The sequence below is a fragment of the Physeter macrocephalus genome, chromosome 6 (genome assembly GCF_002837175.3).
Source record: "Physeter macrocephalus isolate SW-GA chromosome 6, ASM283717v5, whole genome shotgun sequence".
Lineage (NCBI taxonomy): Eukaryota > Metazoa > Chordata > Mammalia > Artiodactyla > Physeteridae > Physeter > Physeter macrocephalus.
This window is the reverse complement of record NC_041219.1, coordinates 45,980,181-45,995,706: the sequence shown is the minus strand read 5'-3', so window position 1 is coordinate 45,995,706 and position 15,526 is coordinate 45,980,181. Positions and strand designations below refer to the sequence as shown.

At 44.2% G+C, this 15,526-nt stretch overlaps 1 protein-coding gene across 1 annotated transcript in view; it reads right to left on the bottom strand.

Moving 5' to 3' along the window:
* Positions 1-3,167: 3,167 nt before the first annotated feature.
* The window catches only part of MEI1 (meiotic double-stranded break formation protein 1), a 46,849-nt gene continuing 34,490 nt past the window's right edge, over positions 3,168-15,526 (bottom strand). The window contains exons 19-22 of the mRNA XM_028491471.1: positions 14,956-15,103; positions 8,865-9,140; positions 4,417-4,582; positions 3,168-3,301 (exon numbers count right to left, since the gene is read on the bottom strand). Of these exons, the coding sequence (XP_028347272.1) occupies positions 3,168-3,301; positions 4,417-4,582; positions 8,865-9,140; positions 14,956-15,103 (724 nt within the window). The remainder of the gene's footprint in view (positions 3,302-4,416; positions 4,583-8,864; positions 9,141-14,955; positions 15,104-15,526) is intronic.

The window sequence follows — 15,526 nt, the reverse complement described above, 5'->3', positions numbered from 1 at the left end:
ATCCTGGACTTTATGGTATGAACGTAAAAAAGGAGATGGCCTTTGGCCAGATCGCTCCAGGGACCTGCTCAGATACTGAGAGTCCCTGGTTGTTCCCTAAAGCTAGGATAAGCAACCCTGGAGGGGAAGTTGGTGCCTTTGTGGAATAAGCAATAAACCCCGTTCCGCGCAGGCGAGCAGCAGGATGTTCGCGGCGCTGCGCCCCCCGGGCGGGCGCTGAGACCAAGCGGAGCCCGAGAGACAGTGGCATTCCTTTCTTTTAGGGCACAATGACTATGCAAAGTCCCTGCAGATATGGTGGCGACTAAGCCGAGATAAAAGACCAGTTCTACAGAACAATGTTTATACAAGGTTTCTGCTTTAGGGCGCAATGGCTGTTAAGAGTCCCTGCTTTAGGGGTATATATATGACTATGCTTTGTTATTAAACTTGCCTTGCAACCATCAGTTGTTTGTGCCCTTCTGATCCCATACCTTGGTGCTCTCAGTTCCCTTCCCCCTCTCGTCGATTGTTGCTGCACTTTGAGGACCCACCGCGGCTGGCGGCATCCACTTCATTTAGTTGTTTTTCTGGGGTTTTATCTTGTTCCTTCATCTGGTACATAGCCCTCTGCCTTTTCATCTTGTCTATCTTTCTGTGAATGTGGTTTTTGATCCACAGGCTGCAGGACTGTAGTTCTTGCTTCTGCTGTCTGCCCCACCATTCACTTTTTTGGCAGCCACAGCACACTTGACTTTACTTGGCTTGTGGTCAACCAGACAAGCAGGCCCCCCAACCATACCCTCACCCGTGAACTACAGTCCTCTACCCTCAATGCTCTCAAATAAAAGTACTCAAGGGTTATACGTAAATGTATATTCATTTCACGTGTATGTTTCAGCCTGTTTTTTCTCCCTGTTAGAGGCCCTTTCTATTTATTTATTTATTTATTTGGCTACACTGTATGGCTTGTGGGATCTTAGTTCCCCAAGCAGGGATCAAACCCATGCCCCCTGCAGTGGAAGTGTGGAGCCCTAACCACTGGACAACCAGGGAATTCCCTAGAGGCCCTTTTTTTTTTTTTAGTAGATTACTGCCTTTTTTTTTTTTAACATCTTTACTGGAGTATAATTCTCTTTTTTTTTTTTTTTTTTTTGCGGTACATGGGTCTCTCTCTGTTTGTTTGTTCTTTAATTCTTCTAGGTCTTTGTTAAACATTTCTTGCATCTTCTCTACCTTTGCCTCCTTTCTTTTTCTGAGGTCCTGGATCATCTTCACTCTCATTATTATGAATTCTTTTTCTGGAAGGTTGCCGATCTCCACTTCCTTTAGTTGTTTTTCTGGGGTTTTATCTTGTTCCTTCATCTGGTACATAGCCCTCTGCCTTTTCATCTTGTCTAGCTTTCTGTGAATGTGGTTTTTGATCCACAGGCTGCAGGACTGTAGTTCTTGCTTCTGCTGTCTGCCCCACCATTCACTTTTTTGGCAGCCACAGCACACTTGACTTTACTTGGCTTGTGGTCAACCAGACAAGCAGGCCCCCCAACCATACCCTCACCCGTGAACTACAGTCCTCTACCCTCAATGCTCTCAAATAAAAGTACTCAAGGGTTATACGTAAATGTATATTCATTTCACGTGTATGTTTCAGCCTGTTTTTTCTCCCTGTTAGAGGCCCTTTCTATTTATTTATTTATTTATTTGGCTACACTGTATGGCTTGTGGGATCTTAGTTCCCCAAGCAGGGATCAAACCCATGCCCCCTGCAGTGGAAGTGTGGAGCCCTAACCACTGGACAACCAGGGAATTCCCTAGAGGCCCTTTTTTTTTTTTTTAGTAGATTACTGCCTTTTCTGGAGTATAATTCTTTACAATGGTGTGTTAGTTTCTGCTTTATAACAAAGTGAATCAGCTATACGTATACATATATCCCCATATCTCCTCCCTCTTGCGTCTTCCTCCCACCCTCCCTATCCCACCCCTCTAGGTGGTCACAAAGCACCGAGTTGATCTCCCTGTGCTATGTGGCTGCTTCCCACTAGCTATCTATTTTACATTTGGTAGTGTATGTATGTCCATGCCACTCTCTCACTTCGTTCCAGCTTACCCTTCCACCTCCTCGTGTCCTCAAGTCCATTCCCTAGAGGCCCTTTTGATGGCTGTTTTTGTCACACACAGACCTCCCTCCCAGCTGAGCATCACCCTTAACCTGATAAGATAGGCAGGCGATGACCAGCTCCAGGTCAGGCCTGGAGGCTCTTTTTGAGCTGGACACTGATCTCGTGAGAAGCCTTGGGCTCCAGGCAGGGAAAAAAACCATCCTCACCTGTGGCCAGAGGACCTGACAGTACACAGGTACTGAATACACACCATTTCTCCTATTAATTTCAACCTTGCCTCAACAAATCTTCCTGAGGGTACTGCCTATGAACTAGTGACCACATTAATGAGCAATAAAAGGTCCTGAGAGGTTTGAAGTATGGGTAGAAAAGAGGCCTAGAGAACTGTGACTGGATCATCAGATCCTGCGTCAGCTGTGGGGTGAGGTGGAAAACTGAGCTTGTGCCAGGAAAAATGAAGATACATGGATTGTACTCAATGAAGGCCTACTCTGTGCCAAGCATCCTGTGGCATTCTACATCTACGGTTATTTTTGTATCAACCCTAAATCAAGTACGCACTATTATTTTACCTATGAGGAACCAAAGGCTCATAGAGGCTAGGTGACTGCCCAAGGTTGCATAATTAGTGACTAAGCTGAGAACAAACCCAGGCATTCCTGATACTGGAGCTTGTCACAATAATTTTTTTTTTTTGATTTTCCAAACATTCCCAGAGAATGAGCAGAGAAAGATCTGGAAGGTCCTTTATCAAGAAGCCCACAGGAGATCAACCAATCAGGGAACTGTGCACGAGCTGACTGCATACCCTGCAACCTTCCTCCCTCACCCTGCCTTTAAAAATGCTTTGCTGAAACCCTTCGGGGAGTTCGGGGTTTGGGGCATGAGTCCCCGTTCTCCTTGCACGGCCCTGCAATAAACCTCTCTCTCCTCCAAAAAGAAAAAAAAAAAGAAGCCCACAGGAGTAGATTGACCCACTAGCTTCTTCCAAAAAGATGAAAGGGTGGAAGAAAGGAACAAGGCCAGCACTACTGAGAGCACACCCACAGCACGCCCAGCCCCAGGCCCTCAGGCACCGTCCCAAGCAGCCAGAGCACCTTGGTGAAGGAGCTTCATGGCCATGCTGTCCAGTTCTTGCTCTGACTCGTTCCTCAGCTGCACTAAGGAAAGGAGGCTCAGCAGCAAAGGCAGGTTCCCTGAGGCTGTGAGAAACAAGGAGAGCTGGTAAGGGGGATTGACCATCAGATCACCCTAAGGTCAGACAGGCACCCACGACCCACCAGCGGTAAATAGTTTGTTGGTATTTACCCCTATTTCCTGTCTTTTTCCTTCCTCATTTAGAAGAGGGGCAACTGACGTACTGAGTGCCAGCTCTGGGTTGGGTACCAGGAATTCATTATTTCACTTAATCATCTTAAAAATCATGTGAAGTAGGGAATGTTATTCCTATTTTGCAGTTAAGAAAACTGAGGCCCAGAGAGGCTGGGTGACATCTCCAAGGCCCCACAGCGGCAGGGCCAGGGCCAGGACTTGAACCCAAATCTCAATCCAGTGCTCACAGTCATTCTACTATGTGTTTCCAAGAAATCTCATGGCTCTTAAACACTATTATCAGTTAGTTGTGGCTTGTCCTTCCCTGAAAAAGAAGGACTCAGCTCTTCTAGATACCCTTAAACATACCTCCAAACCACCGTCCTCAATCAGAACTGGACCAAGTGAGCCACAGCTCTCTACCTACTTTCTCTTAATTGCTTTGAAATTTAAAAATTCAACTTTCTAAGAGTAAACAGACCAATTCCAGCCTTTCAGTGTCTTCATACTGTACCAAATATCAAGCTTCCTTGACTCCAGGGAGTCCCATTCCAGATTTAGAAACCATCCTTTTGGATCTCACCAGGAGCTTCCAATACATCACAGATCCACCCCCTCCCCAGCCCCTGCTGACTGCTGCTGCCTCCCTGACCTCCCCAATATTTACCCCTTTTTTCTTCCCAACTGGAGGCTGCCACTCCTGTGACAAACAGCTCTGAGCACATGCTGGGCAGGGTGGGGACATGCATGCATACCTCAAACACTCTCATCCATGCAGACATTAAACATAAGCACACTCAAACCACACACACAAACCAAATATGTTGAGCACCCACTCTCCAATGAGAGGAAGGAGATAAAGTTTAGTTTGATGCCCCACTGGTCTGACTTTTCTTTTGCATGGAAAACTCTGATTCTCTCTCCTAGAGCAGGCCTCATCAGGGCAGAGATGCCACTTCTGTCTGACCTTCAGGTCAATACATGCCCCCAGCAGCTACAGACTGACCTTCTGATGGGGAGGACCCATGTTCCACCAGCAGATGCTGTAGGATCAGCAGGAAGTGGCCTCGGATGAGACCGCCCACTTGGACATCCTCATTCCTCCTCAAAAAGGTCCTCAGGACGATCAGTACCTTGCGGGCTGTGTCCACTGGACTGGAATAGATGAGGTCCTGAGCAGGAGAGAAGGAAGCCAGAGCTCAGAGGGCATTATGGTTAGGGACAGGTTAACAGTGAATAAGAGAGGAGCTGGGGAAGGGCCCCAAATAATGGTGTCACAGAACCTGGGGAAAGAAGCACTCACTCAGCACCTACCATGCATCATCCTGTCAAATAAGTCTATCCTAAATAGGAGAAAATGGAGGCCCAGAGAGATTATGTGATGTGCCAAAGTTCATGTAAGCTAGTAAGTGGCACAATTAGGAATTGAATACGGGTCTCCTAACTCCAAGCCCAAAGCTCTTTCTACTTTCCAGGATGCCTCTCTTGTAAATGGAATTACAGGGTAAAGAAGAGGTTATTTCAGAACAGGGGACCTGAGTGTGCCTTAAGGGAGAAGGGGGCGGGGGATGGAGATGTCACAGGGCAGGCAGAGAATGGGTTAGGACAGATTCAGGGTACAGGAAGGGAAGCAAGGACCAGATCAGGCCCTGTCTCTGCCATGGCATCTGGCTATTTCTGCCCCAAGGTGTAAAGGCCTTGGTTTCCGAAGGTGGGAAAGAACATTGCTTTTTATTTGCTTTCAGAGTTATTTTAATGAGCATATGTTAAAGGCAAAGCCAGCAGAAGCCACACCAGAGGGTATCCTACTGATAGCTCCTGGCACCTTCCAGCTCAAACAAGCCAATTCCGTTGGACAGGCCAGTTAGGGCTGGGTGTCATGAAACCAAGGTTACACACAGACTCCCTTTCCAGGGAAGACAGCTTCTGACACACAGAGACACATGATTACAGGGCAACTGGCCAGACAAATCCAGATGGGCTGATCACTGGGTAGCACATGGGTGTCTGGGCTTGGCTCTTTAAAAACCTCCACAGCTGCCAGAGAAACAACTATAATATTGATGAAATAATTCATATTTTATGTCAAGATGAGAAAAATTAACAAAAATTTTTTTCTACTCGTTTGGGCCTCCTCCCTCCCCTTTGGCGTATACTGCGCATCTGCATTAACCAGACCTCCTTAGGAGACAACATTCTTTCTTAATCTCATCAAGGGTCACAACCACAACTCCTTAGGGGATAATTTCCTTCTTAATCTTGTAAGGAGCCACGATGACCTGTGACCCACTACTTGCTTTGTACATGTAGATCTGGATTGTGTAAACTGTCAATAACACATCATTTAACCATTTGTCTCAAAAACTTATATCACTGTTCTTTGACCTCTTACAGGCAGAACAGTCCTCAGAACTTTCCTTTTTCTTTTTGCCACACCACGTGGCTTGCAGGACCTTAGTTCCCCAACTAGGGATCGAACCCTTTGCCCCTGCAGTGGAAGCACAGAGTCCTAACCACTGGACCGCCAGGGAATTTCCCTCAGAGCTTTCTGAAAGACTGTCTCCTGGGTTATAATCCTCAGGTTGGCTCAAATAAAATTTTCTATTTCTTTCTTAGATTGACTATTGATTAATTTTTGTTGACATTATCAATAGCAATCGCTCAATTAGGGCCTGATAATGTCAGGTACTGTGCTGTGTTTAAACTGTAGTTATATGTTTGTTTATACATTATCTGTGTCTTCATGATAACTCTTCCAGGTACGTGCACCCCGATTTTTCAAATGAGCAAAATGGGACAGATTAAGTAGTTTGCCTATCAAGAAAGCAGTGGCATTGTAAATTCTACTACACTATGATTTAATGAAGGGCAGGGATGAGATTGGCTTCATTTTTGTTACCTTGTAGGGATTCAGAAAACATCTCTGGAAGGAGAGAATCTCAGAATGAGAGGGCTAGAGGTTCATTTCCACCAACCTTTTTTACTTTACAGAGTATGAGGCTAAAGCCCAGATGAGGTGTGATTTGCCCAAGGTCACAGGGCCCAAGGCCAAACCAGTTTCCCACTCCTGCTCCTTCACTGGCACATGGCTGCCTGACTGCCAGAGCTGGTCCCTTAGAAACCTGAGTTAGTAAATGTTAACAGTGCAAAAGGAAGGGGGCTACTTAGCATTTGGCAGCCATGGTGAATGCCAGGGGAAGGCGTGCACCCCACCATATGGGTCAGTGGGAAGGCTCTGGGTGGAGCATGGCTCACTCCGAAGTCTCTCCTGTCCAGAGCTGTCCAGAACTCTCTGGGACTGGACCGACCAGAGGGATGTGGCCAAGCAGGGAACAAACAGAGCTGCTGCTTTTTACATATAAGCAACCTACATGAAAGACCACCCGTTGATAAGAGTGGCAATTAACAGCTTTGTTTTCACCTGTTAATTACACATATCAAAAACAGAAATTGGTACCAACACATATTTTTAGACTCTTTCCTCTCCTGCGGCTAGAAGCTGGGGAGAAATGGTAGGAATCATATCTATATGAACAAACAACAAAGCTTTTCCTTGCTATTTTTTCTTACCACTGATGTTTCTAGGATCTAATTTAGTGAAAAACTCATTAATTTAGGCTCCAGTCATGGTCATGATCTTTATTAGCTATATGACCTTGGCAATTCAATAAGCCTCTGTGAGATTAACATTCTTTACCTGGTTCAGAGTCAGTCAATAATCAGTGAATGATAGTCTACCGTGTACAGCATATCACAAGTGTTCCTATATATTCTTTCATTTATCCCCATGTTATCTCATCTCCCTTATGCACGTGAGGAAACAGAAGCTCATAGAAGCCTCCATCTCCAGCTGTTAGCGGTGTGCCGTGTCTGAGCCCCTCGCTGGCCTGCAGGGCAGCGACGAGGTGAGATTCATCCCTATATCCCTAGTGCTCAAACAAACAGCTCTCCCATTAGATGAAACACGGAATTTAGCTGAGTTTACTGGAAAGAACATTAGGGAGTCAAAATCTGGGTTTTAATCTCAGCTCCTGTGACCTTGGACAAATCTCTCTAAACCTATTTCTTCATCTGTTTCAAAGAAAAAAATAAGATATCATGATTAGTATCTTTCTCAGAAGATCTGAATTTTTCTTTTTTGAGACACTTAGATCTGTCCAGACCCCTAACTCAACAGGTCAGCAAAGATTTGTAAGTACCTGTTATGTGTGAGGAATTGACCCTGAATACATTACCTGGCAAAGAAAATCCGGTATCTTAGCTCTGTCCATTGCTACTCTGCCTGGCATCCCATCTTTTCTTCTTTCTCTATGCACTACTGGTTTATTTTTAACCCGTTCCTTCTTCTCTTTTCTTCCTCCTCCAAGGAAGAATTTGAGCCAAAGCATGAATATGGCCCCTATCAAGCCAACACGTGTGTGATTTCACAAGACGACAGATCTCAGGGAAGAAGGTGAAGATTTAAGTCTGAGTGGGGAGTGTGTACATGAGAATGTGAATACAGACAGATGTAGGTACCTAAGGATGTGAGATATATAATATGCAGGTGTTATTTCCACCACAGTCACTCCAATAAAGTCAGGGAATCATGTTTGTTGATGATAAGAATATCAGAGAAACACCCACTCTTCTCTAAAGGGCTATGTCATTCTTCCAGAACTAAGGGGCGGGGGGCCAAGTACGTGAACTAGCATTGAAGGCAGGGGTTCTAAAAAGAGTGTCTCATATGCTAGTGTGCTCAGTTTGGGACCTAAAACTAGTAACTGGTCACTAAATTGTCAAATGTGTAAATAATTTCCTTTTTAAAAAATATATGTAAATTATAGCAGTCATCTCTATAATAATGAGGAAAAAAAGATGGAATTAAAGTCAGTGTGTTAGAAACTGCAGACAGCAGGCAGCCTACTTATCTAACTGATGTACCTGATAGAAATTACAGGAATGTCTTACTTCATTAAAAAAAGCATTGGAATATGCAATAAACTCATGACAAAAAAATTCTGGATATGGCTAAGGGAGGGTGTTGCACATGTAACATTATCCTGAGAGTTATGGAAGAAAAGAGGCTGAGTCCCTCTGCTATCAGACATCTTTATCTACATGCCCCAGGGGTCCCCTATGACATCAAACCCTTGTTAACAGAATATGCTTAAGAGAAGACAAGGAGGCGAGAGGGAATGGTGACTGAGGTCAGCATTTCATAGGTATATCCCCTGGGGATTAGAGAGGCACATATCTCTCAGTGAGCAGACCTCCATCAGACTTAAGAAAGGGTATAGACTTACAGAAACCAGGCACCTGCCAGCCGAAAGGACCTCCTACTCACATGGAAACAGTGATAAGTCCAGATGCAGGCAGAAGCAGCTGCGGGTGCCTCCTGACCTCAATAAACCAGCTCCCAGAGAGAGAGGGCCCACCATCTCTGAATGTAGAAATGAGCAAGTGGTCACCTACTAGCAAAATGAGCAGGGTGCTGGGGCTGCTTCTGAGCACATGAAACAGGGCTGCTAAGCTGGCGGGAAGGGTGGGCTGCCCAGCAGAGGCGACATCATCCAGCTCCTCACAGATGCTCTCTTCCCAGGAGAACCAAAGTTCCAGGACACGGTGCCCAAACCTACTCATCAGCTCTGGATACAACAGGAATAACCTGAGCAGGAGGGGGTGGTGGGTGTAGACTAGGTGCAGGTCCGGGATGCCCTCTAGTAATTTTCTGATGGCGCCAACCACAGCCTGGAGGCAAAGAAGAAAGGGGCTAAATACACCTTGCAAAGGACTCAAGAGACCCCAATCCCCAACAAACACAGACAGCCAAGACATAACTGGGAAAAATGTACTGGCTTCTCAGTGCTCCAGGATATCTACACTGGCTCATCCCAGCACCCTCTAGTGAAAAGAAAACCTCACTGTGCTTACCTTGTAACAGTGGTCTTCAACTGGGGGTGATTTTTCTCCTCAGGAGACATTTTTAAATGTTTACAGACATTTTTGATTGTCTTGATTGGGAGAGTGCTACTGGCATCTAGTAGGAGAGAGCAGGATCCCACTAAATATCCTTCAATGCTCAGGACAGCCTCCCACAGAAAAGAGTTATACTGTGCAAAATGTTAATAGTGCCATGGCTGAGAAACCCAGCTCTATAATGATACCACAGTGTATCATAATTGTCAGCGTGTACTTGTCCACCTCCCACACTAGACTTGAGATGCTTGAGGGCAGGGACTGCGGCAGATTAATCTGTGCACTTGGCATAGGGCCTGGCACAAAGAAAGCAAAGGGCAGGTGTTTTGAATCATTTATTAACCCTCAAAAACCTATCTCTTCCCATTGTACATATTACAAAGCTCAAATTCCTTAACATGTTATTCTAAGAATTTTATAGTGTATAGTTTTCACTCTTCATTTGGGTCTTTGATCTATTTTGATTTATTTTTTGCGTACGGTATGAGGTAAGGGTCCAACTTCTTTCTGTTGCTTGTGGATATCCAGCTGTCCCAACACCATTTATTAAAAAGACTATTCATTCCCCACTGAATTGTCTTGGCATCCTTTTAAAAATATATGGGTTTATTTTTGGACTCTTAGTTCTATTCCACTGATCTGGTTGTCTATGCTAGACATATACCAGAACCACACTGTCTTGATTACTCTATTTTTGTAGTAAGTTTAAATTAAGAAGTGTGAGTCCTCCAACCTTGTGCTTTTTTTTTTAATTTATTAACTTTTTTGGCTGTGTTGGGTCTTCATGCTCTTCTCATTGCGGTGGCTTCTCTTGTTGCGGAGCACGGCCTCTCGGCGTGCGGGCTTCAGTAGTTCTGGCACGCAGGCTCAGTAGTTGTGGTGCACAGGCTTAGTTGCTCTGTGGCATGTGGGATCTTCCCGGACCAGGGCTCGAACCCGTGTCCCCTGCATTGGCAGGTGGATTCTTAACCACTGCGCCACCAGGAAAGCCCTTGTGCTTCTTTTTCAAGATTGTTTTGGCTATTTTGGGTCCCTTGCATTTCCATATAAATTTTAGGATCAACTTGTCCATTTCTGGACAAAAAAAGAGAAGGCAGGGACTCTCCTGGTGGCGCAGTGGATAAGAATCCGCCTGCCAATGCAAGGGACACGGGTTCGATCCCTGGTCCGGGAAGATCCCACATGCCACAGAGCAACTAAGCCTGTGCACCACAACTACTGAGCCTGCGTGCCAGAACTACTGAAGCCCGCACGCCGAGAGGCCGTGCTCCGCAACAAGAGAAGCCACCGCAATGAGAAGAGCCCCCGCGCACCGTAACAGAGAGTATGCCTGCTGCAACTAGAAAAGTCCTGTGCGCAGCAAAGAAGACCCAAAGCAGCCAAAAATTAATAAAATTAAATCTTAAAAAAAAGAGAAGGAAACAGGGATTCTGATCAAGACTATGTTGAAACTATAGATCAATTTGGGGAGTACTGCCATTTGAACACTATTGTCTTCTTTTTTCCTAATTTTATTGAGATATAATTGATGTATAACATTGTATACGTTTAAGGAGTATAACATAATGATCTGATAAATGTATATATTGTGAAATGATTGCCACAATAAGTTTAGTCAACATCCATCACCTCACATAATTACAAAAGTTTCTTCCTTGTGATGAAAACTTTTAAGATCTACTTTCTTAGCAACTATCAGATATACAAAACAACATTGTTAGCTGTAGTCATCATGCTGTACATTACATCCCCAGCACTTATTTATCTTATAACTGGCTATTAAGTCTTCTGATTCATGAACACAGGTTGTCTTTCTATTTAGTTATGTATTCTTTAAATTCTTTCAATAATGTTTTGTGATTTTCAGTGATCAAGTCCTTGCACTTCTTTTGTTAAATTTATTCCTATATATTTAATTTCTTAATGCTATTGTAAATGGAATTGTTTTCTTAATTTCCTTTTCGAGCCTGTTATTAAAGACTTAGGTCTACCTCCCAGCTTCTTTCCATTCTTTCTCCCACATGACCTAGCCAAGCCACACTAAACTAGGCTTCCTTCCTTGAATGGATAGAGTGGGTAACTCCCCACCTCTGTATCTTAAATCTTGCTCTACTCTCAGCCTGAAAGTTCTCCCTTCACTACCTCCATCTCCTCCACGAAACCTCTCTGATGCCACAATCAGACACAACCTCTTGCCCCTTGTGCTTTCGTAGCTCTCAATGGTCCTCCAGCTCCAGGAAGCACTGCAGCTGTTCCCTGCCTTGTAGGAGATCTTTTTGTCTCTCTTGCCAAACTGGTGCTCCCTGAGGGCAGGGAGTTTGTTTGATTCACCTCAACCCTGACAGGGACCCACATGGCACCTGGCACCTGATAAGTGGTCAATGCACATAAGGGAGTTATTGTTTAATGGGTATAGAGTTTCAGTTTTGCAAGATGAAAAGATTTCTGGAGATAGATGGTGGTGAGATGGTTGCACAACAATATTAATGTACATAATACCATTACTGTACATTAAAAATGGTTAAGATAGTAAATTTTATGTTTGTGTATCTTACCACAATTTTTTTAAAAAACCTGAATAAATAAAAATAGAAAAACAAAAATGAAGTAAAAAAAAACAAGTTGTGACTGTATATTGCCATTTATATATTTATATAAGAATTTTTAAAATGCAAAACAATGTTATATAGCATTTATGGATTCACACCTAAGAGGGGAAATCTGGAGCTCCTCCATAAACTACCCTCTAAGTCTCCACACCCACTGGTAGATGGGAAGAGAGGGCCCCCAAGAACCAATCTTGCCACGATTATTAGTCTTGAAGCCATCAGGACTATTCCTATTGTGTCCTTTTCCCCCGTTTACATCAGTCACCTCAGAAAGCCCAGAAATTTCAGGTCACCCCCATATGGCTCAGGACATGCCCTCCTTAAATCCCGTCTCCCACTCTTACACAGCTCCACAACCCTTCCACGTGCCCTCTAGAACTCACTCACAGTTATCAGCAAATTCCCTATGTCCTGTACCTCTTTGAATATTCCCTTCGCCTTGCTGCTTTGATTCTCTGCCAAAAACCTCTTTTACCTACAGTCTCTCAAGGGAGGCTGTTTTCACTCCACTTCCTTAGTTCGGAAACCTTGGCCTCTAAATTCTCTTACTTCCTCCTTCTAATCTCTACCTGCCTCAGCCATTCAGTCCCACAGTCATGTATCTGTACCTTGTCATTACGAAGAACTGCACCCTCCCAAATAACCCCAATTTCAAGCATCCCATTTTACCACCACCCCTCCTGTCTTTCCAGCTCACTCCCTCTAGTATTTCAATCCAATTCTTTGACCCTCATGAGAACCAAAATCTTTGAAAACATCCTTTTATTTTCTCTTATTCTCATACTTCACACTGGTCCATCAAGAGATCCTATGGCACCAACTTCAAAATATATCCAAAAGCTGACGATTTTCACCACCTACTCCACTATCTCTTGCCTACATTATTGCTGTAGCCTAACTGGTTTCTGCACCCTCACCCTCTGTTATATTGTCCTAGTGGCCAGAGTGATCTTGTTTAATCCAGCCATGAATTAAACCATGAGACTGTATGAGATCATCAAAGCAGTAAGTTTAGAGAAAAAAGAAAAGCAGTCACAGACAGGGCCCTGAGGTACTACAACATTTAGAGGTCAAGGCGATAAAAGAGAATCAGCAAAAGACACTGAGACATAACTGCCAGAGAAGTAGGAGGAAAACTAGGAATACCCGGTATTCTAGATGCCAAGTAAAAGCAGTGTTTCAAAGAAAAGAGATGTTGTTGATAGGTCAAGTAAGATGATGACTAAAATGCTGACTACTGGCTTTAGCCATGTATCTGTTATTGGTGACTTTGACAAGTGCATTTTCAGTGATATGGTAAGAGTGAAAGCCTAACTGGGTAGGATCAAGACAGGATGGGAGAGCAGGAACGCCTGAAGCATCTTGTGATACTAGAAAACTCAAACTCAGGCTTCCCTGGTGATGCAGCGGTTAAGAATCCGCCTGCCAATGCAGGGGACACGGGTTCGAGCCCTGGTCCGGGAAGATCCCACATGCCGTGGAGCAACTAAGCCTGTGAACCACAACTACTGAGCCTGCACTCCAGAGCCCGCGTGCCACAACTACTGAAGCCAGCGCACCTAGAGGCCATGCTTGGCAACAAGAGAAGCACCGCAACGAGAAGCCCGCGCACCGCAACAAGAAGCCCACGAACCGTAACGAAGAGCAGCCCCCGCTCGCCGCAACTAGAGAAAGTCCGCGTGCAGCAGCCAAAAATAAACATAATAAATAAATAAATAAATTTATTTTTAAAAAAAGAAAAGAAAACTCAAACTCTGTCAAAGATTACTAAGGTTGTGTCAAAAGGACTTAGGAGCAACCTTGAATAGGCTCCCACTGGCCAAAGATAGGACGATTTGATCCTCAAAAGGATAATATAGTGGACTGAAACCATCAAATATTTTTAAATCGATGAGCTCATAATGATACTAAAAAAATCTCTTTGGTCACTTTTAGAGTGCTAGGCAACCAACTCATTTTTTTTGAAAACTGGTAATTAAAGGGAAAGAATCAAACATTCACCCTATGCTTCCTATACAATCTACCATTCAGAGTAACTGAATAGTTGGTGAGAGAAGTTTCTTTTCATACAAATAGTCCAGTTAATAAACAAAGAGAGAATGACAGAATTAGGATATTATATTTTGCAATCCCTAATGAATTAAAGGATCTAGGGAATGATCACCAATGGCTGCTAATACCACAAAAAGAGAGACAATGGGACATTATATACCTACATCTGTCTTACTTGAGAACACTTGCACTTCTACTATACCTTCCTGATTCCATTCAAATTAAACCAGGTCTGCTCAAGTCACATTTGCCCCAATAGTAATTTTTAAAAAGGCAAAATTAATAGTCAATGAAGGAAGAGAATCCTTAACTTGAGGTTGAAGAGTCCACATCTAAGGAATGAAATCAATTTTCAGTGGAAAAGGTGACAGATCCAGTGATGAATCAGACATAGTCCTCCACCCCTGACAGTTTATAAAGAAGCTAGAGAGAGAAAACTTGTAACATATAACCACCTTCAAAGCAATCCAAGACCAGCCTGGTTAACAATGATCTGGGTGCTGGCAACACACTTTGTTCGATAAACTGTGACCTGGAGACACCTCACACCTCTTTCCTCCTGCATAAACCAGAGGTGGTACTAAGAAAAGAGCCTTGGGAGTTGGTCAAGTCTGAGCTGGAGTCCTGGTTATGCCATCAATTAACTGTGTGACCTAGCAAAAGTTATCGATACTTTAACCTAAGTCTTGATTTTCTTATCTATAAAATGGAAATAATAATCTCTGCCTCCCAGTACTGTTGAGAGAATTGGCTAAGTTACAAGGGCTATGTATATATCAGCACGCTATCTTCCCCCACTCCCTCAACACACACTCTCTCTCTGCCACCCACCTTCTCTATATATACATCATCATAGTCTCCCAAGGAACCGTGATGTAAAGAGGTGCAGGAGGAGGAAGAAAAGCCCTAGGCACTTTGGTCCATACCTCATCTAGCGCACCGTCTTTGTCCTGGCAGATTGCAAGTAGATAGATGGAAGCTCTGAAGACCACCAGTGGAGGGCATTCACCCTGGTCCTGCAGAGACAAGAGGAAGCTTCGCACAGCCACGAATAACTCCGCCTCTGAGACAAACCTGTCAAGCAAGGAGAGTCTGAGTGAAAAAGGCAGAGATGGCTGTCCTGCCCTGCCATATCCTCCCTCAGCCACTGTCCTTCTGTCCCAGCATGTCCACAATCTAATGACACCTTGCACAAAGAGTGTGCTGTATATATTTAACAAAGCATCGTCACACATGCATAGCACATAGTTCTATGCTTTGTGCAAGGCTCTATTAGAGGCCAGAGACTCCTCACTCACACCTACAAGGTAAAGCATCAGGCAGCTGGACCGGCAGTGTTAAAGAGAAGGATGCTGCTTCTGGGGTTCAGGAGGCCCTGCTTTGGCAGCCAGTTCACCCTTCTCGTATTTATCATTAAACATTTGTGTGTTCAATGGGCTACTTTCTGGGGGAGGGAGACATCTATACTTGTACATGCAAGGGAGATGGGGATGAGGA